Source organism: Buteo buteo, chromosome 19 (assembly GCF_964188355.1).
Source record: "Buteo buteo chromosome 19, bButBut1.hap1.1, whole genome shotgun sequence".
In the NCBI taxonomy this organism is placed as follows: Eukaryota; Metazoa; Chordata; class Aves; order Accipitriformes; family Accipitridae; genus Buteo; species Buteo buteo.
Window position 1 is genome coordinate 12,989,017 of NC_134189.1, and position 25,759 is coordinate 13,014,775.

General features: G+C 48.8%; 1 protein-coding gene across 2 annotated transcripts in view; it reads left to right on the forward strand.

Moving 5' to 3' along the window:
- WNT5B (Wnt family member 5B) overlaps positions 1-25,759 on the forward strand; it is a 77,701-nt gene that overhangs the window by 49,996 nt on the left and 1,946 nt on the right. For both annotated transcript variants that reach the window (XM_075051127.1, XM_075051126.1), the window contains exons 2-4: positions 10,476-10,618; positions 11,335-11,582; positions 17,764-18,056. In XM_075051127.1, coding sequence (XP_074907228.1) covers positions 10,539-10,618; positions 11,335-11,582; positions 17,764-18,056 — 621 coding nt within the window. In that variant the 5' untranslated portion in view covers positions 10,476-10,538. The remainder of the gene's footprint in view (positions 1-10,475; positions 10,619-11,334; positions 11,583-17,763; positions 18,057-25,759) is intronic.

Here is a 25,759-nt window from a genome sequence, read left to right on the forward strand (position 1 = left end):
CGGTGTCCATCATTCATGGGCTTGTACACCACTTTCTGAGTAGATGAGGTGTTAGATAAGCACCTACATTTTCCAGATAATTTAACCCCTTGGAGTTTTGCTTCTGGTGGTTACAACATTTTTCATGTCAAAAGCAGGAAAGGAAAAGCGCAGTTTTCCACAGGCACCTCTGAAATCTGATTCCTTGTTTTGAAGGCTAGGTGTGGGCCGAGCTCTTCGGAGGATGAAGTCCCCACCGGTGGAGTGCAGGATGTGCTCAGAAAACCTCGCAATGGGTGGAAAGCCGGTCAGGTGACAACTGCCACTGGCTGTGTTGATATAAAGCGAGTTTTGACTTTCATTAGCCCTGCTGGGCAAGCAGAGCTGTGGGAGGAGGAGATGGGTGCTATTCTAGTGTCTGTACCACCAGCAAAAATGTCACAGTACAGTTCATGTTGAGGAGAGAAGAAGGAAAAAAGTGTAGCTTTTTTTGGAAGGGTTTTGGATAGCTTTGGCAGTTAAAATATCTATATAATATGCTTTGAAAACTGAGTCAAATTCTAAGTTATTGAAAAGGAATAAATTTGAGTAAAGTGCGCTAGCAATTCTAGTTACTTTTCCAGTTCTTTTTTCTTTCTGCTCAGGGAAGGATTTACAAAGCAGCAAATACTAGTTGCTACACTGGAAACCTCATCTGTTCCAAAGCAGGTAATTTCACACAAAGGCATCTTTCAAATTAATGCTTTGTTACTAATTTTTTAAGACTTAGATTTAAATAACCATGTTTTTTACTATTGTGTTCTTGCACTTCAGGCCTTGCCCTGATAACACAGGGACTTTGGCAGCAATATGGGTTTAAGTAATCGGTCAGGAAACGGATTCACAATCCACAAACCTCCCAGGAATACAACTTTTCTTGAAGTGCCAGTGCAGCTCCATGCAAATTTAACTCAGGTGAAGGTGGTACCACCGTGGCTCAGCCCCTCTGGCCACGCGTTCCTGCCCTGCTCCGCTGTGCTTCTGATTCCCACGTGAAACAGTCCAGGCAGTTAAATAAGTAAAACCTGGTCTTTTCTTTTTTTGTAAGTTTAATTTTGAATCATTTTCACTCCTTATATCATCTTTTTAACTGCTTATATAGTCAAGGGGCTGCTCCTTGAAAGAGCAGTGTCCTGCGGCACAGAGCTGGGGTGAGCCCCCAGTGGGGAGAGGTCTTTATTACCCTGGTAATGCTGCCAGAAGAACCATATTGTCAGGCTCTGGCCTCAGTTTTGGCATCCTGAGCTTTAAGGCACAAGCTGGCACATGAACAAATGGGTGTGAGCTGGCCATGAATAAATTTAGACTGGAAATTAGAGAAAGAGTCACAGCTTTTTACATAGTGAGATGCCAGACAGTGTAGGGACCTCAAATAAACCACAGCTTTCAAGGTGCTCACTGAGTTTACATATAGGATCGTATGTGTCACTGAAAAGAGGCACAACACCTTGTTCCTAATATTAGATTTTATCTACTTAGAAAAGAAAAACAAATGCAGTGATTTAACTGAACAGTCTGGTTGTTAAATCATACCGATCTAAATTTTGAAGGCTTTGCTTTTGGTTTAAAGGCTAATTAACCTACACAACACTGATACACTGATACAACTCTTCCAGATTAAGTTTGCATGAATACATGTTTTGCTGAAAATTTGTATCTGGAAACTCTTTATTTAGGCAGGTAATAATGTTATGATAGCATTTTACAAACAAGATCCAAAATAAGATACTTTATTTTCTGCAGTTAGAATTGCATATACATGATTGGTGCTAGAATAAAGGTGAGATATAAAATGATCTTCTTTTTGGTACAAATGTATATGCAGTCTATTCCCAGACAGTTTGAACGGGTTTAGCTTATGTCTGTTGCATCCAGAATTAACAGGAAATGCCTTCACTGAAGTATGATGGTATAGAAGTAAGTTCTGAAATTGGTTAAATCAGTGTAATCTTCTGATATAGGCTTTATTTATAGTGTTTCAGCCTTTTCTGTGTATACTTTTTAATACTAAAACGTAATAAGCATGCTTGGAAAATGTTTTTAATTTGGTTTGGAAACTGTGATAACTATGTAGATGATACAGTTGATACACTGGGGCATTATTCCCAAAATGTTTTGTTTATTACTTGCACTTTGAATGCACTGTATTTGAGCAGGAACAACATTTAATTGATGGCAGAAGTATTTGGTGGTCAAAAGAAAGGAAAAAGCAAGCAGATTTTAATTTTTATCCTGATTCAGCAAAAATGAGCAGGCATATGCTTATTTTCAAGCACCTGGTTTAATGCTTTGCTGAATGGAGGTAAATCTGCACCACAGATTTACTGTTTTGAACCTGTTACACAGCCCTTCCTGCACCTCTTTTTCCCTTTCTGTAAGGTAAGGGGAAAATAGTGGCTGTTAGAGTTGTGGGGTCTAATGTATGGGGTGTATGTGTTTGCTTTGCAATTCTAGAGTAGAGGAAGAGATGATCATTAATATTATTTTCATTAGAGTGGACTTTATAAGAGCATCTTTGAAGACTCTAACTGGAAGGAGAGACATTAAATTCGATTTGATTTTATTCCATGGCTTACTATTTCCTTTGGAAATGTATATATCAAGCTTTGCTGGCAATGATTTAACTGACAGGAGGCTATTGATCCAAGTCAGTCTGACACCGGTCCCTGTGACCTACACCGAGGTGTTGAATGTCTGAGACAGAGCAGTAACCATGCATCTCCCTATTTCCCCTGGTCATTCACTCCTGGAGAGTTAAGAACCACTGCAGCAGCAGCTTAACTGTATTTAAAATATTTGACTTTCTTTGCCAGTTGATGTAATTATTACAGAGTATGGAACAAACTGAAAGGAATATATATATGTCTACTCAGAGTAAAAATGAGGTCCAGGTCTGTGAGATGCAGAGACATAAATCTTCTTGGTTTGGGATGACTCCAGTGGGACTGGAGGATCTAGACATCCCTTTAGGGAGGATGAAGAGTGCTCTGTGCTTTGCAAGATCAGAGTAAGGAAGAAAACAACTTAAAATATCCAGCTGTTCCCATCCCCTGGCCTGTTCTGAAATCTCTGCAAAGAAGTTGCTTTGACTTGGATTGCCTTTCACTGCCTCCTTGCTCATGCTGTCGGAGAACTTTGTCCTCTTATCCTTCCTTATCTTCAAGGAGGGCTGACGTACATGCTCGTAACCACCGTAATCTGAGTCCAGAGTTCTCACGCAAATCCTGCAGCCAGCATCAGCTCTCTAGCAGGATGAGGGCTGCCCTCCTGTCACTGCTTGAGGGCTCTGTGCCGCGGTCAGCTATGGCAGGTAACAAACCAGCTCCCAGGGTTGACCCCTGGAAAACAAATAAAGGAGGGATGTACTTTCTTCTTTTCACTTTCCTCATGTCTTATACCCCTCTAGGATGGTTAATCCTCCATGTAAACTTAACACTTGGGAAAGTTGTTGGCTAGATGGCATTAAGAGTTTGTCATGGTTTAACCCCGGCCGGCAGCTAAGCCCAACACAGCCCCTCACTCACCTCCCTCACAGTGGGATGGGGGAAAGAATCAGAAGGGTAAAAGTGAGAAAACTCGTGGGCTGAGATAAAGACAGTTTAATAGGTAAAGCAAAAGCTGTGCACACAAGCAAAGCAAAACAAGGAATTCATTCCCCACTTCCCATCAGCTGGCAGGTGTTCAGCCATCTCCAGGACAGCAGGGCTCCATCATGGTTACTTGGGAAGACAAACGCCGTGACTCTGAACGTCCCCCCCCCTCCTCCTTCTTCCCCAGCTTTCTATAGTGAGCATGATGTCCTATGGTCTGGGGTATCCCTTGGGTCAGTCGGGGTCAGCTGTCCCGGCTGTGTCCCCTCCAACTCCTTGTGCCCCCCCAGCCTCCTCGCTGGTGGGGTGGGGTGAGGAGCAGAAAAGACCTTGGCTCGGTGTGAGCACTGCTCAGCAGAAGCAAAAACATCTCTGGGTTATCAACACTGTTTTCAGCACAAATCCAAAACATAGCACCTTACTAGCTACTGGGAAGAAAATTAACTCTATCCCAGCCAAAACCAGCACAGGGTTGGAGTCTCATTCCTAGAAACCTGTGGTGTTGGGGAGCAGCAGTGTGGGCTTCCTAACCCTGCCTGGGCCTGTTGTGTTTCAGCCTGCCCTCCCGCAGGTCCTTCGGCGGGGTCTGGGGAACTATTGCTGAAGAAGAAATTGTTAGTGCGAATTAAGGAGGTGGGGTGCCTGTTTGGCAAGTAAGCTGTGACACCGTGGGCATGTTAAACCACTGAACAGTCAGCAGAGGATAATGGTTTGTACTTTTTTCAAATATATGTATTTAGTGATTTGTTAGATTATGACTACACATAGTGGAGCTGGTCTAATTTCTTATAGGGCTTGCCCATATAAATAAAGGACACTAAGAAGGTTTGAGTTTGTGATTATGGGTGATTTGCTGCAGCCCAAGAAACCCTGGTATTCTAGTAGTTGTGGGAACAAGTGCAAAATTTGGGCCAGACATGTCCCTGTTCAGGCCAGACATGTCCCGGTTCAGGTCTCTGGCTCTTGACTGAGGTTGCCAACATGCAAATGGAGTTCCCATGGAAAAAAGAACCGGATGGCCTGGATCTGTTCCTGGGAATATCGTAAATATGGACAGTTTCCAGGCAGCTATGTACCTGCAGGGATGGGTCTATGTTGCTTCCTCCGTGATTTTGAAAAATCAAAATCAATTTTGTTTCAGCACATGCAGCTTCTACAGGTGCTCCACAGGTCACTGCTGAGTCTCTTGCACTTTTCTTTGGGACATCTGGTGCTGGTCTCAGTGGACCAGGTTGGCTCAACACTGGGTTTTAATCTGCTGTAAGAGTACAACTACCACTGAATCACCTGGAGAGGGAGGAGGCTTATGTCCTGGTTTATCCTTGGAGTTTGCTCCTTTTTTTGTAGCGGGTGAGATGGTCTTGCTCCAGATGAGCTCGTTGCCTGTCATGTGAAATATTGTGGCATAAATGACAGTGTTGATAAGGCTTTACATACATTCTGTATCTTTCACTAATGAGAAGCCGTTTTATTCATACAATCACTATCCTTTTTATCTATTCTGGTTTTAAATGGTGAAAATATTTAGTATCTGGCCTCTTTTGTTGTCTAATACTTCTCCTTTACTTGCAACCTTCCTCCTTTCTTGCTCTCCTTGGTGAGGCACTTCAGGGACAGCTGTCACTGGGTCTGCTGAGACTGGCAGGTATATCTTGGCATTTGCTGCACTACATGCCCTGGTGACAGTGAGACTGGATGTCATTGGCCATGGGAGTCATGGAAAAATGAAAGAGCAAGGTAGTGGTGAAAGGAAATCTGGATCTGTCAGCAGGGGTGACAGGTGATGAGATGCAGAAAAAGGTAGCGCATGAGCACATCAGGAGATAAAACTGAGGCTATAAGTACAAAAAGAAACAGGCAGGACATACACAGGAATAATCTGCCCTTCCAGCAGTGTGTAACAATTCAATGAGGCAAGGCAATGTCAAGACAAAAGAGGCTGACACGAGGGACTGATGTGCTGCGATACTTTGAGAAGGTTTTATTACAGCTTCTGTAACACCCCAGCTGGATCTGGACCTATGGAGGTGACTCCAGTTGCTACTTAAATAGTAATTGCAATGCACATAAAATAACACATTTGGATCCAGGAAGGCTGACTCCAGTACAGCAACATGGTGGTACAGTGCTGAGAGAGGGACAGGTCAGCAGCAGGGGAGCAGCACAAGACCGGATGAGTAGGGGGTGGTGGGATAAAAGATGATTCAGGTTTCTCTGTGAGGGTTGCAATTTAGCTTCAAGGGACTTGTTTTTTGTTGTGTTTTTTTTAATCTACATTCCCTCTAAAACTGGTTCAGCTGAATGGGCAAGTATGAGACTTCAGTGAGATTCCTGAAGTCTTAGTAAGAACTGTGGTTAAAACCAAGCCTGGTTGCCAGAAGCAGATGTATAGCAGGACATTACAGTACATCTCTTGGTGCTGTCAACCAGCAGGTCCATGGTACAGAACTGGAGTGCAGGGATTCCCTTTCGAGCAGCACATGTAAACCCTCCTTCCCAGGCGATGCATGTCTACTGGCTCCTTAAGTAGAGGAGACTCTTATTCAGTGAGTAATTTTTCCCATCTTCAGTAAGTGTCTTATGTCAGAGAGAGCAATAAATGGTTCTGGACGCACTGGACATTGCAAGGCATTAAAAACAAGCATTGAACCACAGTGAAGTTGCAAGAATAAACAGGAACTTGAAATAAGCTCTTGATCATTACAGGAAGAATGTATGTCCAGTTGTCCCCAGCCTGGGAGAAACCAGACAAGTTGCAGAAATTAGGATCATAGGAGTTACGTGGAAAGAGACCTACGTTTTCCTTCAACGCTTCTTATAGCACTTGATAAAGATCTGTGTCACACTTGGGGACATCCCAAATTTTTGAAAAACAATAAGGGTAGGACAAGGAATTTGCATGAGTAACTCTCCTTTTCTCACTTATCAGGGCTGTCTTCCAGCCAGAGTTCAACTTTTTTCACGGTCTGCCAAATCTGTGCAAATGATCTCATGGACATGACCTCCCCTTCATGGAGTCTTGCAGCTTCTCCCCCAGCAAACGTGGCGGGGACGGTATTGGGAAAGCGGTGATATCTCTCCAGCTGCTCCGCTGTGACTTTGGAAACTCGATGTGTAAATTTGTGCTTCGTGCACAGTTGTCACCTCTGAAAATCGAACAAAGGCAAACACAGGTACTAATTTTAGGCAGCCAGGCAACACAGTAGACAGTTGCCTAGGGCAGCAGACTGTTGAATGCAGCAGAATGCCAAGGCTTTACGAAGATGCCGGCTTGCTGCCGCTGCTCTTGCCTCTAAGAAGGGAGCATTAGACCTGTAATCTGAGGTTGAGATTCATATCCCATTTTCAGGCGACAGCTCTCTAGTTGGCCCAGGTGATCCTCAGTGATCTGGGTGCGAGCATCAGACCTGCAGTGCTTGAGCCACAGTGTGGGTTCACTACTGCTGAGCGAGGCAGGCCCACTGGAAGGGGTGGGATGGGGCCTTTTTCAGCAGAAGCAAGAGCAACCCCTGGTTTTGGAGTTCTTTCTGCTGCCCCTTCTTTCCCTACTGTAGCAGGAGCAGTGTGAGTTGGTGTGAGTGGGCTGCTGCAGGGGAGGGATGGTTTGGGATGGAAGTGGGAGTCACTTGGCTGGTGGTGGGTGGACAGGGGTGATGGCCAGGAGGGGTGGTCTGCCTGGGGTGAGGTTGGGCTCTCCTGGATCTGATAGAGGGGTTAACCAGGGAACAGAAAGGCAGGTGAGACTGGCTTTCTCCAGGGCCTTCCCAATACCCATTGGTGTAGTGACCCCCTTCATGTCACTCATATGGAGCCACCCCAAAATCCTGCTCACTCCTAGCCTCCTTCCCCTGAACCCCCTAAGTCCTGATGACCCTGCCAGCATCCCAGTCGGTCATCCAGGATTACCTGCCGGCAGCTCCTTACTCCCATCTTACCTGACGCTTCACTGACTCCATTCATCCTAGCCCACCAACAGCCCCGCTTCACCCCACCTCTCATCCTCACAAAATTTCACTGCCTTCTCCCACCCAGCCCTGCTTTGGCAAACAACCTCGCCAAAGCTGTTTGGATCAGCCCTGTAGTTGGGCTTAAAAAGTAACCCAAGCTTTTTATTTACAAAATCGAAAGCTGGCTTTCTAGATTTTGGTGGCAAGTAGAAACAGGCACAAGGAAGAGGGATAGACAGTATTCTTCAGACCACCAGCCAAACACTTTGCAGCTTTCGGTCTGGAAGTTGCTGGCTGAGGCTAAATCCCTCCAACGCCACCTCACCTGCTATTACCGCTTTATCTGAAGTCATAAACACAGCCAGTGAAGAAATTAATTCCAGCACCTTAAAAAGGACTCACTTCCACAATGCACATCTTAACTCAATGGCAGTCGCTCTCGCCAGCAGCAGAACTTAGATAGAATTCAGAGTTTCAGACCTTTCCCGCTGAAGCATCTCCTTTAGTTGCCACCTTTGACAGGATATTGGGTTAGCTGGATAAGCGATCTTATCCCACATGGCAGTTTTTATGTCTCGTGTTTCAAAATAAGATCATTGCCTTGCTCGTGCTTGTTGGTGGTCAGGTTGCTACTAGCAGTATTCACATCACTTTGGTGTTGTTAATCATTGGCTGCCTTTGGTTATTAATACTTAAAAAGGAGATGTTTAATTAATGCCGTGTGTTTCTGGACCAAGTTTCATGTAAGTATCTCCCAGGCTTTACCAGCTGGAAAGGCTTTTGTTTCCACTACGCCACAGTGCCGGAGGTGGACCGCCAGTGCAGCACCGTGTGGTGACACATCCTTGCTGCCCCGTGGAGTGCTGCGGCTGCGCACATGCTCTCAGAGAAGCTCACACGAACGCGGACATTGACATCACCTGTGTTTGTGGAAGTGCCTCATCAGCTGGTGCAGTCTCACATTCCTGGCTGGGAGAGGCACCGGGGCGGCTCGCCACGGTTTACTCCTTTCTCAGAATCCGCGAGGAGACTTGGTGAGGGCGAAGCTTGCAGATACACCTCTCCCATCGTGTCATCTATTTACATGGTGCGTGCCTTGTGCGTGTGTGTATGTGTGTGAGACAGCGAGGGCTTTTTTTTTTTCCCTCTGCCCTAGTTCTTCCTTCTGGCTGTGGTGAGATGGAAAGGTGGGACGCTCTCATCTCTGCCAGTGAGAAGGTTTTCTGTATCTGAGGCTGGCTTGGAAATTCTTTAGGTGACATCACACCATGTCTGTGCAGACTCATTGTTTGTCATGGAAAAGCCATTCATCCATACACAACTTCCTTCCTCCCCAGACTCCAGGAGATAAACTTTCCATTCTGTCTATTCCCTATAGAAACAGACCCAAAACATGTATGCGTGGCTACACACACATACACCTCGCCATCCCTCCGTCACGCTCGGGGCTGTGGGAGGAGGAAAGGGGAGGATATAGAAGATGCGAATAAAGTCACCCTGTTTTCTTCAGACGTGGATCCTGCTGTGCCCAAGCAGTAAAACTCCCCTCCCACCGGGGTTCTGGGTCACACAAGGCTTTTTTGTCCTGAGGCTAATTCTGGCACTTGCAGCCCCACATCTGCCTGCCAGGTGAGATGGGCCACCAGCTGCAGGTACAGCACATCTGGATGGGGGAGGAAGCGAAGCGTGCTGCAAACAAACACAGCAAGTCCACCGTGGCGGGAGCGAGGAATTCGATAAAAAATACACTTGAGCAGTCTGAGCTGCCGAGTCTGGTGATTCATGTCTCGGGCGCCGCTCGTGAGGCAGAGCGAAACGCCGGGGACTTGCGGGTCTCGGACCACGTACGCTGTGGCCGCAACCCGGGGGGGACTCGCACATTCAGCCCGTGTTCGGGGACCCGCAGGGAGAGGGTCAGGGGGACGCCAGGCCCGGCGAGGAGGCTGGGGTGGGGGGCAGCGAGGGCATTTGTCCCTGGCAGAGAGGCGTGGGGACAGTGTGGCGCAGGGTGGGCCAGGATGGCGGGAGGCCGTGCAGAGATGGAGGCTGCAGCGGTGGTGGCGATGGTGTGGTAAGGTGGCTGTTTCCCCGCGGCTTGAGAGAGGCAGGGTGTGAGGAGCGTTTGTGAGAAGTACCGGCGCCGGTGCGGGATGCCCGCGTTTGCTTTCTGCCGGTGTCCGGGGGCGGCGACGGGGGGGGGGGAAGAGCTGAGGAGCCGCCAGATTGCCCGCGCCTTTGAGGTTCCCGGTGGGTCGAGCGGGGAAGGGAGAGGGGTGTTTGGACAAGGGGAGCCTTTGAAGCTTTGCTCCTGTCCACCTCCCCTGCCCATAAAGCCATTAGGCTCCGGTGCCAGCCCTATCGGCGCTCGTCGCCGGCAGCCCGGCCGAGCCCCGCAGACCCCCCGCCCGGGGCGCGGGGCTGGGGCCACGGCGTGGGGCCCTTCTGGAGGCCGTTTTGGGGAGGGGGGCAGCTCATTTCCGAGCCGGCCCTGCATTACAAAGGCAGCGGGGCCAGCGCGGCGCTTTGATGTGCCCGGCCGGCTGCCCGCACGCCTGCGGGGGCACCGCCGGACCGCGGGACGGGACGGGGCGTCAAAGGCGGCCAAGCCGGGGGCGGCTCCGGGGGCCCCTCCCGGCGCCCCTAAGGGCGAGGCCAGCCCCACACGACTCCGCGCTCCCCCCCCCCGCCCCCGGGCGGGACGGGGCGGCTCCGGCGGAGCCCCGGCAGCGCGGCCCCTGCCCCGGGGCCGAGGGCGGGCGGGAGGGAGGGAGGCAGGGCCGCCGCCGGAGCCCCCGGGAGGCGGCGGCCGGGGGAGGGTCCTGCGGGGGGTGGGAGGGGGCGGCAGCCCGGGCTGTGCTCGCCGCGCCCCCCGCCGCACGCAGGCCCCGCTCCAGGGCTTCTCTTCGGCGCTTCTCCGCAGGGCGCCCCGTCCCGGCGGCCGGCTCTGCGGGGGCTGCCCCAGCGCCGCCGCCCGCAGCCCACCATGACCGGGCCGAGGCTGGCCCTCGCCGCCGCGCTCCTCTGCAGCTGCACCTCGCCGGTGGCCGACGCCAACTCCTGGTGGTGAGTGAGGGCGCGGGGGAACCGGCGGCGCCTTTGTCCGCCGCCGCGGGCCGGGGAGCGGGGCAGGGTCCGGGGGCGGGCGGCGGAGCGGGAGCGGGAGCGGGGCGGCCGCCCTTGCGCTCCCCGCGGGAGCTTTCCTGCCTGCCGGGCTTCTTTCGCAGCAGCTCGCTTCTCTCCGGGTTCCCCTCTCCCGCTGTCCCAGCCGCCTCTCCTCCGGGCGCTTCTCTGGGTTCCGTGGGTGAGGGCTCGCCGAAATCCCGCCCGGGCTCGAGGATGTGGGGAACGCGTAAGGAGAGGATGGGTAAGGTTTCCTACCCGCTGCCAAGAGCCCTGGGAGCGGCCGCGGAGCCCCCTTCCCCTAAGGAGCGGAAAACAGCCTGGCTCGAAGGCAGGCATCGCTCGCTGGCGGTCTGTAAAAAAGCAGCCCGCTTTCTTCTTTTGCAGAGAAAGCGCTGAGCTTTCTCTCTGCCCCCTCCCCATCCCGGGTGTCCCCCGTGTTTAAACTCGGGTTACAAACGAGCTGTGTTTCTCCCGCTGGAGCCCTGGAAAAGCTTCGCATCTGGCAGAGCCGTGGAGGGAGGCAGCTGACATGAGAAATGCGCCCGAGCTTTGGGAGCGGGGCTGGGCTGGGCTGGGCTGGCGGGGAAAGGTGCCGGGCGTTTCGCGGAGGGGGGGCCTCTCCCTCCAGACTCCCTGGGATGTTTTTCTCATCGTAGGTCTTTGGCCATGAACCCCATCCAGAGACCTGAGATGTACATCATCGGCGCTCAGCCGGTGTGCAGCCAGCTGCCGGGGCTCTCCCCTGGGCAGCGCAAGCTCTGCCAGCTCTACCAGGAGCACATGGTGTTCATCGGGGAAGGGGCCCGCAGTGCCATCAAGGAGTGCCAGTACCAGTTTCGGCAGCGGCGGTGGAACTGCAGCACGGTGGACAACACCTCTGTCTTCGGGCGGGTCATGAAAATAGGTAGGAGCGCCCGGCACAGAGAGGTGCTGGGCACAAGCCGGCTGCCCCTGGGCAGCTTTCTCCCTTTCCTCAAATACACATGCAGGAGTGATGAGCCCCATTAGCACCGCTCCTAAAGCTGCCTTTAATGAGCTTTTCCATTCCCTGGTGTGCTGGTGCTGCCCGAGCCCTGCCTGTGTGCTGCCTGCGCCCGGGCGGGTGGCAGGAGTGCACCTGAGCCGCAGCGGGGGGCTGAGGGGGGCACACTTGCTTGGGCGGGGGGGGGGAATCGGAAGGTCAGGAAGAGGGGGGCTGCTTTTGTGTGCTTGGTTAAAGGTAGGGAGGGAAGAAGCTGGAGCCAGGAAAAATGGACCGATGTTATCATTCCCAACATCTGGAGTGCCCTTGGACAGGGAATGCAGCCCTGAGATGCGGGAAATATGGACTCCCCTGGCATGGGATCTGCCCCCCTCCCTGTTCTGCCCCTTTCTGTGTAAACCTAGGAGATTTTTATAATTCCTGCCCTGCTGGCCGTAAGAGGCACATTGACAGGCCATTGCTGCACTTGAATTGAGGTGTGACCTAGCTACATTGTCCCAGCTCCTTTTGAAATGCAGTCATCTGATGGCAAGAAACTGAGAAATCCGGGCTCGGTTTGATGTGTCCGACAGCCGGGACAATAAAGAAAAGGTGTTAAAACAGCCACACACACACACACACACATGCACCGCACCGCACAACGCTCTCAGAGGTTTTGTTTCCCACCCACAAAGCCGATCATTTACACTGAAGAACCAGCACTATTTCTTGATTGTAAGGTCAGGGAAAATGCTTACCACGGGATGGAAAGACTTCCAGCTCCTGCACCCCCAGCTGCCCCCCAGCATTGCTTGCACCTTTTTGGCTTCACTCTCAAAAAAACCGTATAGGCAGCAGGACACCAAGAGATGCATCTTTAATACCTCTGGGGCGTCAAGGCGATAGAGCACTAGGGTAACCAAGTCATGTGATCCCTTCCATTTGATCCTGAAATTCTTATGTGTCATCCTAGAGAATTCTAGGGGTATTTCTGCGTGTGTTACTCAACCTTTTGGGAATTCCTAATTCAAGTCACCAGAGCCATTCTAATTCCTTCCTTTCTGCCCAGCTCATACCCTAACAAATCCCGGCTTCTCTGGGGTGCTCCCCTGGGAAATGCCGGTTCCTACACATACTTTCAGCTCCTGACCAACATCCAAGGCATTTGCGCATCCTTGATCTCTCACTTTCTGATAGCAAGGGTGGTGGTCAGATGAGGCTGCACATAATCCTAGATTGTTAAAAGTTGTCCTTTGGGGTATGAAAACTGAAAATTCAGCCACCGAAGGGAAAGGACAGAAAATAACACTTCCATCTCTCCTTTCTGGTGTCCCTCCCTCGCATGTAACTTATCCCAAAGAATAGGGTAGATTTCAGATCCCCAAAGAGATCCTAGTGACTCCACAAGAACACAAGGAAATAGGAATCTCCCCTTCTGGAGCAAACCTCCTCTTCTTCAGTACCTTCCTGCAGCCCAGGTTGGTGCAGTGGGTGAGTCCACACCTGGAGAAGAGAAGTAAGGGTGAACTAAGAGAAAGCAGAGATGAGAGCTGAAGGATGAAAAGTGTTGGGAAGGATGACAGAGGGTATACGGGAAGAAGGGACTAGAGTGGATAGTGGAAGAGGGAAGATTCCTCCTCTCTAAAATGAATTTGATCCTGTTAGTTTAGATTGGGAGTAGATTTGGGGTTTGATGAGGAAAGAGGTGGTGTGGGTGTGTGATGGGTATGTCCAGTAGTCCTGCTGCTGCTGTTTGGTTTGTGTGTGCATGCATTTGTTTGTTGGGAGTACTGTTGTATCTCTAGTAGGAATCTGCTGATGGTAGTGTCTGTGAGGTGACTGCCTGCGGTTGCCCCTGTTTAAAAACCTATCCTAACAAAGAGTTTTGAACCCATCTCCTTTAGATTCTCTGGTCAGTTAGAGCATGTTCAGATGTTTATACTCCAGCACAAGACAGCACAGAAGTAAGAAAAATGTCACCAGTATTCCAGGGGTATTACAGGGTCTGTGATGATTCATTGCTGTTGTCTATGTCAGTGATAAGCTGCTGTGCAGGGGGATGCTGCCTTTTCTCTTAGTTCCACCTTCCGCTTCTACTTTTTCCTACTTTGTAATGAGGCGTTGCTGATCATTTCAGCAAATCTGTTTTCCATGCTGGGGAAGAAAACAAAGCCTTTTAATCTCGCAGGTTGTGTCAACTATAAAATAATTCTTCCCTGGATTCATGCTGTGTGCCTGTCTCCTGTTTTCAACCTCTGAGCCCCAATTCTGGACCACAGCCTTTTTTCTGTACTCTCTGCCAATGGCGCGAGAAAGGTCTGGAGACGAGGATATCTGCAAGAGTGCAGAGGCATGCCAGAGTGTTGGGGGGGGTGGGGGAAGAGATAAGAAGGACCCAGAAGGTGTATAGTGTGCCAGCAACCCTCAGCTGCCCACCCACTGATGCAGGCATAGCATATATTACATGGTTTCTCGAGCTGCTCTAGATTATGAGAGGGGAGGAGAACCTGCCCTGGCCAAGTCCAAAGCCTGGGAGATCCTCGCGAGACTGTTCACTCAGAAACCTGGAAGATTAGTTTCCTTTCCCCCTCACAGAAGTTGGCTCAGCTCAGAAACGGGAGACCCGGTCGGTCTGTGTTCAATCATTACACCTTCAATTTGTGCATTTCATGGAGGTGAGGCAGTCCAATGATACAAAGCTTTGTAGAGGCATCCGTAGCACTGAAGTAGGCTGCTTTATAGCATTGGTTTTTCCTAGTGTTTGTGATGTTGTAAGAATTGCTCTTACCTTTTAAATGTGGTTTATTCAATAATGATTTCTGGCGATGCATGGAAGTTGTCCTTCTGAAGTTGTTTCTTGTTCTGTCAGTACAGATTTTAGACTGCATATGTGTGTATATATATTTCTATACTTCATATACAGACACATTCCTTACTTCTACGTTTATGAGGGAGAGGACAGAGCACCCAAAAAAGTCATGTTAGAACTTTCTCAGGGAAGGAGAGAGTGTATCTCCTTCAGCGCAATCCTAAATGCAAGGCTGGGGTTTCCGGGCTAGTCCAGTCATTTCTGGAGCCAAAGATCTTATCTCTTCTGCCTTTTCAAATGCAAAAAGGGGGGGGGGGGGGAAGGAGTCATAAAAGAAGAGAACAAAGCAAAATATTCTTCCTCGTTTTTCTTCGAGGTTGGCGAACTTCAGGGAAACGCTTTCGAAAAGACATCGGTTGAAATGAAAACTTTTTCATCCAAAAAGTTAGAGCGACGCGTTTTTACCGTCTTTGCGTCAGTCTCCCCGCGGGGGCCAGCTCTCCCACCCCCTCCTCGCGCAGCTCCAGAAAAGCAAGCCGTGGGGCCCGACGCCTCGCCTGGGCCGTACAGCTCACCCCGGTGCCCCCCGAGAGCGGCCGCAGCCCGGCGCTCCCCGTCTCGCCGGCGGCGGCGGGTGGCCGGCGGGCACAGGAGGGCAGCAGAGCTCCGTGCAGCTCCGCGCCGGCGGGCAGAGCCCCCGGGGACGGCGGGCAGAGCCCCCGGGGACCGCGGCCCTCCGCCCCGGGGAGGGCACGGGGGCCGCGGGGGGGGTGTTACTGCCTGACCCTCTCTGTAACCTCTGTTCACGTTTGCTCGGATTTGGGGAATAACGGACCTCTCCTTTTTGAGATGACGGGAACTGGAGTGAACTTGGAGGGGGTGAGCGAAAACCCAAATACTCTTCCAAGGCTGGAAGACGTGGCAGGAGAGCAGGGAAGACTAGGGTGGATGGACAAGCCCACAATTGCCAGCTAAATTTGCTTTGTATTAGCACAGGGTTTCACACACGTCCGATCCCGCCTCCCGAACCAAGCCGCAGTCTTCCAAACCTACGTCTAGTGAGCACCGCTGTTTGTCCTGCTTTGTGGGCAGCGAGGGAGGAAAAAACCCCGCTGTGACTTGTTTCAGCCTTTCCCGCCATCATCCTCAGCAGCCTAAACAACTCATGCAGATCCAGGAGCTGCACGCTGAGTTGTCATGCTGCTACATCTGAAACGTGGAGGCGGTTAAAACATGCACAGCAAAAGTGTAAATCCAGTCTGTGCTTTCAGGGATCTCAATCAGGCTGTAAGGATCCTAAGCACCTGGAGCCATGCAGGCTGTGTTGCACAAGCTGTAACACCGGGAGGTGCTTTCCTTCTATGTATTTTAATCTCTATAGATGCAGGGAGTGCTCTACTTAACAGGGCGATTGGTGTGTCTGCAGCACTTTCACCATACAGGCACAGGCTGGCAGGAGCAAAACTGCACATGGGACCATTACCTTAAAGTACCCATAACCCCCAAAACAAACTAGATGAGTAAAAGCTGATTTTGGTTGCTGAAAAATGACCATAACTCCCTTATGGGCCAGTCTCAGCTGAATTACCTTAACTAGGAGTCATTTCTCCTTACGGCTCGGACCACGGAGGTTTGGGGGACACAGTCCTCTCCTTATGACCTGCTAGTGAGGCCCTCCCTTCCATATTATGTGTCCTGTAGTAGTTTATCACCCTTGTGCTGTACTCCAGAGCAGAAGCCCTTAGTGTACGACTCATTTAGGGAGGGAAAAAAAAAAAAAAATCGCAAGTTGTTCTGCAAGGTGGATGCCATTCACAGCCTTGCCTTTGTCTTGGGTCATTACCACTAAGCTGGTGATAAGCTGCTATTAATTACAAATTGTCAGCACGTGCAGATTGGAACAAGAGTTTACCAAAGCTATCAGCTCAGTCCTGCTGAGGGAGCTGGCACTGAGAGCCTGGTGGGCTGGTGACAAACTGTTCTTGGAGTATCTGCCCTCTGAAGTCATTCAGATTTGCTTGAGATGCATCTTACTGGGGTTTGGTGTAAGTAGCTCTTCACAATCAGATTGCTTATTCCAATGAAGCTTTGGCAGTTGTTCTCTTTATTACCTGAAAGTTTGGTGATGAATACAATGACTCTGACTCTGAAGGTGTCGGTTTAGCTATTTATTATGTGTGGTGAGAGTGCAGGTGTAGATTGCTTCCTTCTCCTCATCCCCCTCTACAACCTGCGTTCAGACCCACAGCACTCACTGGTGCAGCGTGCTTGGCCTCATGCAGTGTTCTGGCTGTGTTGGTGCCCCGGTCAAATTGGGGCTGAATTACTGCCAGGAATACATAGCTGGAGACCCGATCCAGCTGCTTGGCTCAGACTCTATAGAGCATATGCTCCAAGCAGGGCAGTCTCTAGTAAACCTGCTAATGGAAAGTCTTTTCATTTATTATTGTCTACATGGGAAAGTTTTACTTGTTCCAGCGCTGCGGTTCTGTAGGCATTGGGAGACCCTGTGCCTTGATGCTTTAGTGTAAAAAAGGGTTTCCTTCAGTTTGTCTCAAAACAGTTCTCAGCTGACCTTATGTAAACCAAAATAAGGTGGATGAACTGAGGAGCCCATAAAGAGTGCTTGTCCCAATTAAATGAAGACCATTCCAGAGTGATATCTGGCTTAACCAGAATGCTCCTTTTGCACAGACCCAACCTCATCAGTTGTTCTCAATGATTATTGGCAAATTCAGTGGCTAAGGCAGCAGCTGTATTTTCAGCAAATGAATAACCCTCTTGCTGCTTGAGAGTTTTCTCTAGGTTAAAATGAGAGGATACTGAAGAAGAAAGAGGCTGAGCAGTCCCTGCCTATGGTGTTGCTATTTCTTTTGGGCAAGGCCCGGAGTTTCCAGGGCTCTTGAATGGGCAAACATAGGTGTAATGAAAATAATAACCCTTGAGGAGCAGCGCCTACAGATTCAAGCTCTTCCCAAGAACGTTTTTCCAGGCAACAGCAGGAATCTCAGACCCTTCCCTGGTGTGTGTCAGAGAATCAGATTTGGGTTTGATCCTGGTTACACAGAAAATGCCAGTTCTGGATAGTCAAAACTGGGATGCAACCATGTGTTAGGACAGTCCCCCCTCTGCCAGAACGGGGCACTGCCCTTGCGCTTGACCACCCCATTCCTTTGTTCCAGTTAATTCTGTGCACCTTCTCAGAGCACACCACGTCCTACTGTCCGGAGCCCGTTTGCTTGCTCCTTGCTGCGCGTTGCATTTGTTAAATGAGATCTGTCTGTTGTTAATTTGCTTCTCACATCTCTCTCGCAGGGAGCCGAGAGACTGCTTTTACCTACGCCGTCAGCGCTGCCGGGGTGGTGAACGCGATCAGCCGGGCTTGCCGCGAAGGAGAGCTCTCCAGCTGTGGCTGCAGCCGGACGGCCCGGCCCAAGGACTTGCCCCGAGACTGGCTGTGGGGTGGCTGCGGGGATAACGTGGAGTATGGATATCGTTTTGCCAAGGAGTTTGTGGATGCCAAGGAGAGGGAGAAGAACTATGTGAGAGGTTCAGAGGAGCAGGCTCGCATGCTGATGAACTTGCAGAACAATGAGGCTGGTCGCAGGGTAAGACAAATGCTGAACCTTTCCTCTTTCTCGGAGGCAGATTCCGAAGGCTTGAGATTGCTAGATACCAAATTACTTGGAGGTTTGATGAGGGATAGTCCAATGATGCCCCAGTAACATTGTATGGTCACATTTTCTGCGTTTTTGTGAATATTGCAGACAAGATTGACAATATTATATTCCAGTTTTAATGGTAGGCTTCCTTTGCCAGCTAAAGCCAGTGAGTTTTTGGGTCTCTTGAGGTACTGTATGGCACAGGTGTGCAGACATGTAAGCCCTTTCCAAATAAACTAGGTGCTGCCATGGCCCGCTTTCAAGGCTTACGTCTCAGAAATTGGCTTCCCAGAGCTGCCAAAGTGAGAGGCTGGTGGTGAAAAGAAGAATTGGTTGGCATGTGGAGTTCTCTTCTACTGCCATCATTTAGATTTTGGGGAATATAAGGCCAGAAGCAAACATCAAATCGGGCTACCTGGCTATCTCTGAAACTTATGCCTTGCTCAGTTACCTCAATATTGGGCACAATAAATAATTTGCATCTAGGTGACGGATATTTTCTAAGAAGATACACAGTTTTGATCTGGAGACCCCTAGGGATGGAGAATCCATCACTTTTTTTTGTAGTATGCTACCATCGTTAATCACCCTGTTGCAACACTCTGCTTCATTATCATTTGAATTTATCTGGCATCAGCTTCCAATCAGTTCTTTTTCTGACTTTTACAGCTAGATCCAAAAGCCTCTTAGTAGTCAGAATTTCCTCTGCACAGAAGTATTTATCTGCTGTAATTTATTCACCACTTTCTTGACAAACTAGATTGAGCACTGAAGACTCTCTCAGAGGTTCTCATCAGCCATCAAATCATTTTCACATCACTTTAGTGTACCCTTTCCAATTTTCCCATGTCGTTTAAGAAACTGGATACCAAAATGACATGATGGGTTCTGGTATTGGTCTCACTGATGCTGTAAACATAGGTGAAGTTGCCCTGTTTGTATGCATTCAGTGTATGCACATTTGCTTTTTACACAATTCCTCTGGATGTGATTAGTAGCCTGGAAGGTGTAGCATCATTCATATGCGGTACAACTGTGTAATCCTGCCTCTTTCCAAATGTAGAACAGGAATATTACTTGAACATTTGTGCCTTTTCCACAGGGTGTTTAAAATTTTTATCATTCTTCCCTAGTAGTGAGCTTTTCTAAGGTTAATTTGATTTCTAATGCATATTAAAAAATCCTATTAGGTGTACTTAGTCTTGCTCTTTTGCACATTCTTAACTAATATTCTTAGTTCCTTATCAATTTTCTGCCCTTTCTTACTTCTAATTGTTACTGAATTATCTTTGCTTTTCCCATATATGTCTGTCTTTTCTGCACATAATTTTGGCTTCATTTTGCCACCAAAGAATATTTGTGTTATTTTTTTGATTCTGAAATCAATGTGTCAGGTTGAAGCATTGCAAATACTCCATGGCTCTTTTGCAAAATCAGATTGGGGTAAATTTGCAGCAGGTGGAAAACTGTGGACGTGAAAGCTGTAGAACTCAGTGGATTTTGGTTTGGGGTTGGGTTTTTTGTCTTGGAATGGCAGAGGTTCTGCATTTGCTTAGAAATGAGGGGCATTGCCCCGTGGTGGTGTAGCCTGAAAGTGACATTCTTTTCTGCATTACTTGCTTTGAACATCTTCTATGTCTGGAGTCATGAACTTGGATTACAACAAATAAATACCCTGCCTAAAATAGTGAGTGAATATGTTATGAGACTTTTTAACAGCCAGTCCTATTGCCTTGAGGGATCCAGAAACAGAATATGGCCAATAGCTTGAGGCGCCAGTTGAACTGTAGTAACATCTGTATTAGCAGATCAGGTCAGAAGATACTTGCTCCACAGCATGGGTACAACACTACCCTGGCTTGTTATTCTTGTTATATGGGCAAGAATCTCACTGAGCTGTGATTTCAGGTGGCGATACAGTTTTACATGGAAGAAAGCTTTGTCCTGCTTTAAGGACAGAGCTAAAAACAGTTATGTCCTTCCTTTACTACAGTGCAGAAAGCTGTTTAAATTGTGCTTGGAATGCTACAGTGCCCGTGCTTTTTTGGACTCCATAGACAAGCTCGCAAGGCAATTTCTGTGTCTCCAGTTAACACAGGACATGGACAAAAGCTTTCCAAAGGGGCCAGCAAAAGACTATGTTATTTCAAGCTTGGGTTTGGTAGACTGTAGAACAGATGGCTGTAGAAAATAACCTTAGATGAAATGAACACAAGTCATTTTAGATTAAATTAAGTGGAAGTATAAACTGGTGTGTGATTAAGCTTGTGGATTTCAAAGAACAAACCCTGATAAACTAAGGGAGCCGGTTAGTAAGCTCAGCCGAGGAACTCTATGTGGAGGAGGTCTGGAACTTTTTCAAGTCAAAGATGCTAAAGCCATTACAATTCTGCATGCCAAGCAAGAGGAAAAAGCTTGTAGGAAGAATATCCAGACCTCACTGAATGAATAACTACCACAGAGAAGCTGTTAGGAATAGACCGGGAGCCTACTAAGCATGGAAAAAAAGAACTGATAGCAAATAAATAATGAAAAGCTCTGTCTTAGAGGTCAAGAAGTGTAAAGATGAAGTGAGAACAGTAAAAAATCACGCTGAGTCAGACCTTGCAAAGGGTAGTAAAATAAACAGCAAAAGTTTTTTAAACTTTGCAAATTGGAGGAGACTGGAAGAAAGGAGACGGCTAGTCAGTGAGGATGGGGGCTGAGTCTAAAGACAGAGTAGTTCTGGTCCCCAGAGTAAGCAAGTGCTTTACCTGGGGCTTAGAGTTGGAATGGGGGGCATTGCTCCCCCTGCTACAGAGGGGTACCGTATGTCTGCTTCACGATGGAGATGTCTTTTTCTGTCCTCCACACTGCTGCCTGGAGGAATAAGTGCTTGTAGTGTAGATTTTTAAATCCCTCCGGGACTGTGCTTTTTGGGGGAAGCCAGGCAGGGTGCCCGAGGGGCAGGCAAGGTCTATCCCAGCAGGTAGTGGCCCATGGTGCTGGCACCCTGTGGGAGTGAGGAAAGCATGAGGAGGCAGCTGTCCTGTTCAGGCAGGTAGAGGAGGAGAAGCTGAGCAGCAAGTACTGAACTTTGGGGCCAGCGGACCCGAGATGCGTGGGATGGTGCAGGGGGGCTGCTGACGGAGGGGAGTTTGGGATTGGGTCAAGTGTTTCAGATGGGAGTCAAGTGGCAGCAAAGGGTTGGAAGATTGGAGGGCTCTGGAGTAAATGAGAGTGGGGCTTTGGGGTGGATTGAGTGGATAAGGATTTGGGAGTAGTGAGGAATGGAGATGCTGGGTTTGGGAACAGAGATGAATATGAAAGGCTCTGGACTGAGATGAGACCTGAGGTGGCTCTGAGATGGTATTGCTACAGGTTCCAGGGTTGTCTAGTTAGGGTGGTATTTGGCCAGTACAGGGCAGCCTTTCCTCTTGGCTTTTAGAAATATATTAGCATGGGAGCAAAAGAGAAAGGAAGGCTTGAAAAGGAAATTATCACAACCAAGGTGGAAGCAAAACTCAGATAGCATAAAGCTTTCAAATCACCAGGAGTGCCCACTTTTTTTTCCCGGCACTCTGAAAGAGCTGGCATCTGGCAGCATAGGCAGTGCGACCTTGGCACCGTTTACAGGAGGACCTGGGGGAAAGGATATCGCAGAGGAAGAGGCAAAATGGGAAATAATTTGAGAATAATTTCTCAATTGATCACACAATCATTTAGAACATCACTGATTTCCTAAAAAAGCAAAATAGATCCGATAGGTCTCATTTATCTGAACTTAATGTGAGACATTTAATATATTTCCCACATGGGAAACACTTGGTTAAATTAAGAAAGGTAAGGAAAAATGCAGCAGCTATGAGGTGGAAAAGAAACTGGTTCAAGGAAAGAAGTCAGTAAGTTGTGTGAAAGGACTTATCTTGATCTTGACAGAGCTTAATTAGCAGAGTACTTCAAGGACTTGCCTCAAGACCAACACTCACTATTTTTGTTTCTCAGCCTCAACAAAAGAATTAGGAATGGGCTGATGAAATTTGCTGGTGATGCAAAGGTGGCAGATATTATGAATACAGAGGAGAATCGGAATTTTGTACAGCAGCTAATGACATCCAATAAAACTACATTAAGACCATCATTTGAGGTCTTATATGAAAAACATTTTAGTCATTAGGACACGAGTAGAAAAGAATTGGGTGCAGCAGTCGGCTGCAGATGACTGCAGATGTAATATGGCTCAGAAGGTGGTAAATATCCTATAATGTGCTAGGGAAAGTCTTTTCATAAAACATGAGGGAATACTAATGCCATTGTATTAAGCTCTCGTGAGGCCCCAAAATATTGTATGTTCTCATATTCCCAAGCAAAATGACCTCAGACTAGAAAAGGCTTGTTATGGTTGACCCAAGGGATAGGAATCTTTTCTTAAGAAAGCGGGCTAGAATAGCTTGCCATGTTTAGCCTAGCAAAGTGAAAGTTGAGAGAGGATATGACTGATGTCTGTGTTAGTGGGAGAAATAATAGGGGAGGAAAAGTACTTTTTAAGCAAAAGGCCAATTTGGCACAATAGCAAATGGGCATAAAGTGAATACATTTAGGCTGGAAATTAGAAAAAGATACTTTATCATTGGAATAGTGATCAGAATAATGGTGGCTGAAAACCTAATTGCTTTTAAAAGGGCACTCTATACATTTAAGGAAAATACTATTTGAAGCGGTGCCTACAATAGCAAGAGATCATACTTAATAACTGACGAGGTCCCGTCTAGTCCTACATTCCTAAATGTTAAGTTTTCACTTCTGAGATTCTGGTTTTGGAAGTAGGAAGGTGCACATGTAACTCCATACTCCCGAAAGTTCGTGCTGAAAGAAAGGAGTACTGGAGACATGGCAGTGGGCATTGCTGAGTGACCACCAGGTGCCATCCCACATACAGCCTTGCCCCACTTTCCCAGCCAGTGTTTCAGTTGATGTCTTCTGATTTCTAGGCTGACTTTTGGCATGTCCCCTCACTCAGTTTCCTGTAGGTGAGAAAGTTCTCCTTGAACCCTGAGGAGCTCTGGTGGCAGGAGAGAAGGTTGTCCCTGCTTTCTGCAGTTCTCAGAAGGAGCTGCGAGGGATGGGAGGGGACCAGAGGTCTTTTATCTTTCAGGCAGTCCTGACCCCATCACCCCTTCACTCCACATCGGAGTCCTTGTGGTGGTGCCTCCTGGCTTTATTGCCCTTGTTTGTTTGTCTTTGGCTGTTATCTCAATATGTCCTTCCCTTCCATCTGTCTTTTTATTCCAATTGGTCTCCATTACCCTCTCTTATTTCTCCCCGTTCCTTATCTGTCACCCTGTCTGGCAGACTGTGGCGGTCAGTCCTTCCGTGCTGTTTACCCAGTCGGCATATGGCAGGCCTCAGTCATCAGTCACTCGAGCCACTGCCAGAAGAGCCTGGAAGGGGGTCTGGCTAATTGACCACATAGGAATTCTCCATTAATTCTCTTCCCATTCCCATTCTTGCAAGAAAAGAATTGGAAGAGAACTTGGGCTTATGGGAAGGGGCTTTAAGCCTTTCCATTAGAGGTGCTTTGAACCTGTTTAAATGGCATGGCTATCGATCAGACCCTGCCCTCAGAACTGCATGTGGGGTCTGTTATTCTTTACCTTGACCCGAGCCTGGCTAGAGAGGAATTCTCCAATTTCCTCTGCTTTCTCCCCATCTGGGCAGCAAGGGGGGAGAGTGGGAGAGCCATTTAGCAGCTGAAGCTGTGGTTACCTCCACAGGACATTGATAGTGGGAGCTGCGGGGGGCTGAGTGGCACCATGCTTACCTGCGATAACTGGTAGCCTTTGCATTCCCCAGCACAGCTAGTACCCACATGGGCCAGATGTTTTGAGCATCAGTTGCTTAAAGCCAAGCCGGAGTGAACTCTGTCCCATGACATTAGCTGAGAGGGATCGAGTTGCAGTGTTTTTCTAAAGGAACAAAGCCCAGGATTAGGAAGAATCATAATACTTTATAAAAACACATGCAAGGGCAAGAGAGGCACGAGTGGCCTGGGATTTGACAGAACCATAACCAGAAAGTGCTAACACAAGCTTATAACAAGCAGGCTGGCAATGCAGTGAGGATATAGTAAGTGTCTGGGGCTTGGGAAATTCAGCTGTAGCTCTGTCTGGTTCTAGTACAGCAGGAATCCTTAAGTAACGGTGTGGTTGGTCCTCCGCAGTTGTAGTTCGATCCAAGACAAGTGCTTAACTCTCAGCCTGTAGCTGTTACATTGCGCCGTGAGGGATTGCCTCAGTAAATTGAGCTCCGAGGAGCAGAACTAAAGCTTCTCTGTTTTAAGGACTCACTCCATTGACTTTCTTGGGAGCTGCATCGGCCTCCATGTGATTTAGCCATTAAGCCAAATTGTATCTTCGCTAGCTGTCAAAAGCACTAGATGTTAGTTAGACCAGGGGCATCCAGTTGTTGTAGAACTCTGACCTGTTGCTGCTGGTCCAGAACGTGGTCGTAGGCATAAGGTTTTGCTTGCAGTATGCTCAATTGCCTTAATCACTTACTCCTTGGCAAGCGAATGCAGAGAGCTGGAGAGCTTTCTTCTGTGTTGGTGAGTGAGGCAGAAAAGAAACCTCAGCGTTTGGCTGCTTTCTTCAGCAGAAAACCTGGCTAGAAGACATATTGCCATCTCCTTCAGAACATCCTAGTTTTTTCTCATGTTCCTTGACCTCCCCCACCAGATACTGCTGGTGGTAATTCTGCAGCTAATGCCAAACAGCCCTGCTTGGCACATGGGATCTGGCAGGGGCACTGCTCTGCGAACGTGCAGGACGTGGGATGGTCATGGGAGAGCAGATGTGAGCCTGATGGTGAGAGCGTGAAGAGCAAGGGCTGGGGAGGGGAAGCTGCTGTGTCACGGAGCAGCTCTGATCGTGTGGGGATGCTAGCTCTTCGCTTTGCAAACTCTTGTCAGTGCCTCTGAGTGCTGACGGGATCTCATGTAGCACGCGGTTTTGTACCTGTCTGTGAAATTCAGGGAAAGAACAAACCCAACCTGCATTTTCAGTTTATTTTGAGCTTTGTTGTTCCAGAATATTTTTCAATACTTCTCTCTCCTCCCAGCTAGTGTGGGAGGATGAGAGTAGCCACCGTTATCCTTTACATCGTGTACTTGCTCTGCTCAGGGTTTAACGTTCACAGGCCTGAATTTTCAAGACTATTTGTTAATTTTGATGCCGAATTTTCGGGGGTATGATGCATCTATAGCCCCTGCAGACTCCTGAAAACGTAGCTGAAAGTATCTCGGAAAAGACAGGACCAAAAGCTTGGGTTTGCTGTGTAAAACGTAGGCCCTTCTGGGTGACGCCAGTCGTGTCAGTGAAGGGAAACGTCTGGACACAAGATGGCGCAGGTTTGCAGTTAGGGCCTGCGACTCTGCACCGAGGGCGCCCGGTAACAAACCGTTCCTCACCCTTCCGTGAGCTGCTCCGTGCCAGGGTGGAGGTGTTCGTCTCCCTCATCACCACGGCCACCCCTGCTTGCTCCTCTCTGGAAAGCAATGACTCCTCTGGACACTGCCCCTCAACGAGCTCCTCTCAGCGGAGGTGGAGGGAAAGGGAGTGGGTCCGTGGGTTCATTTCCAAAGGACGGGGATGTATCCCTGCAATGCGAGTGTC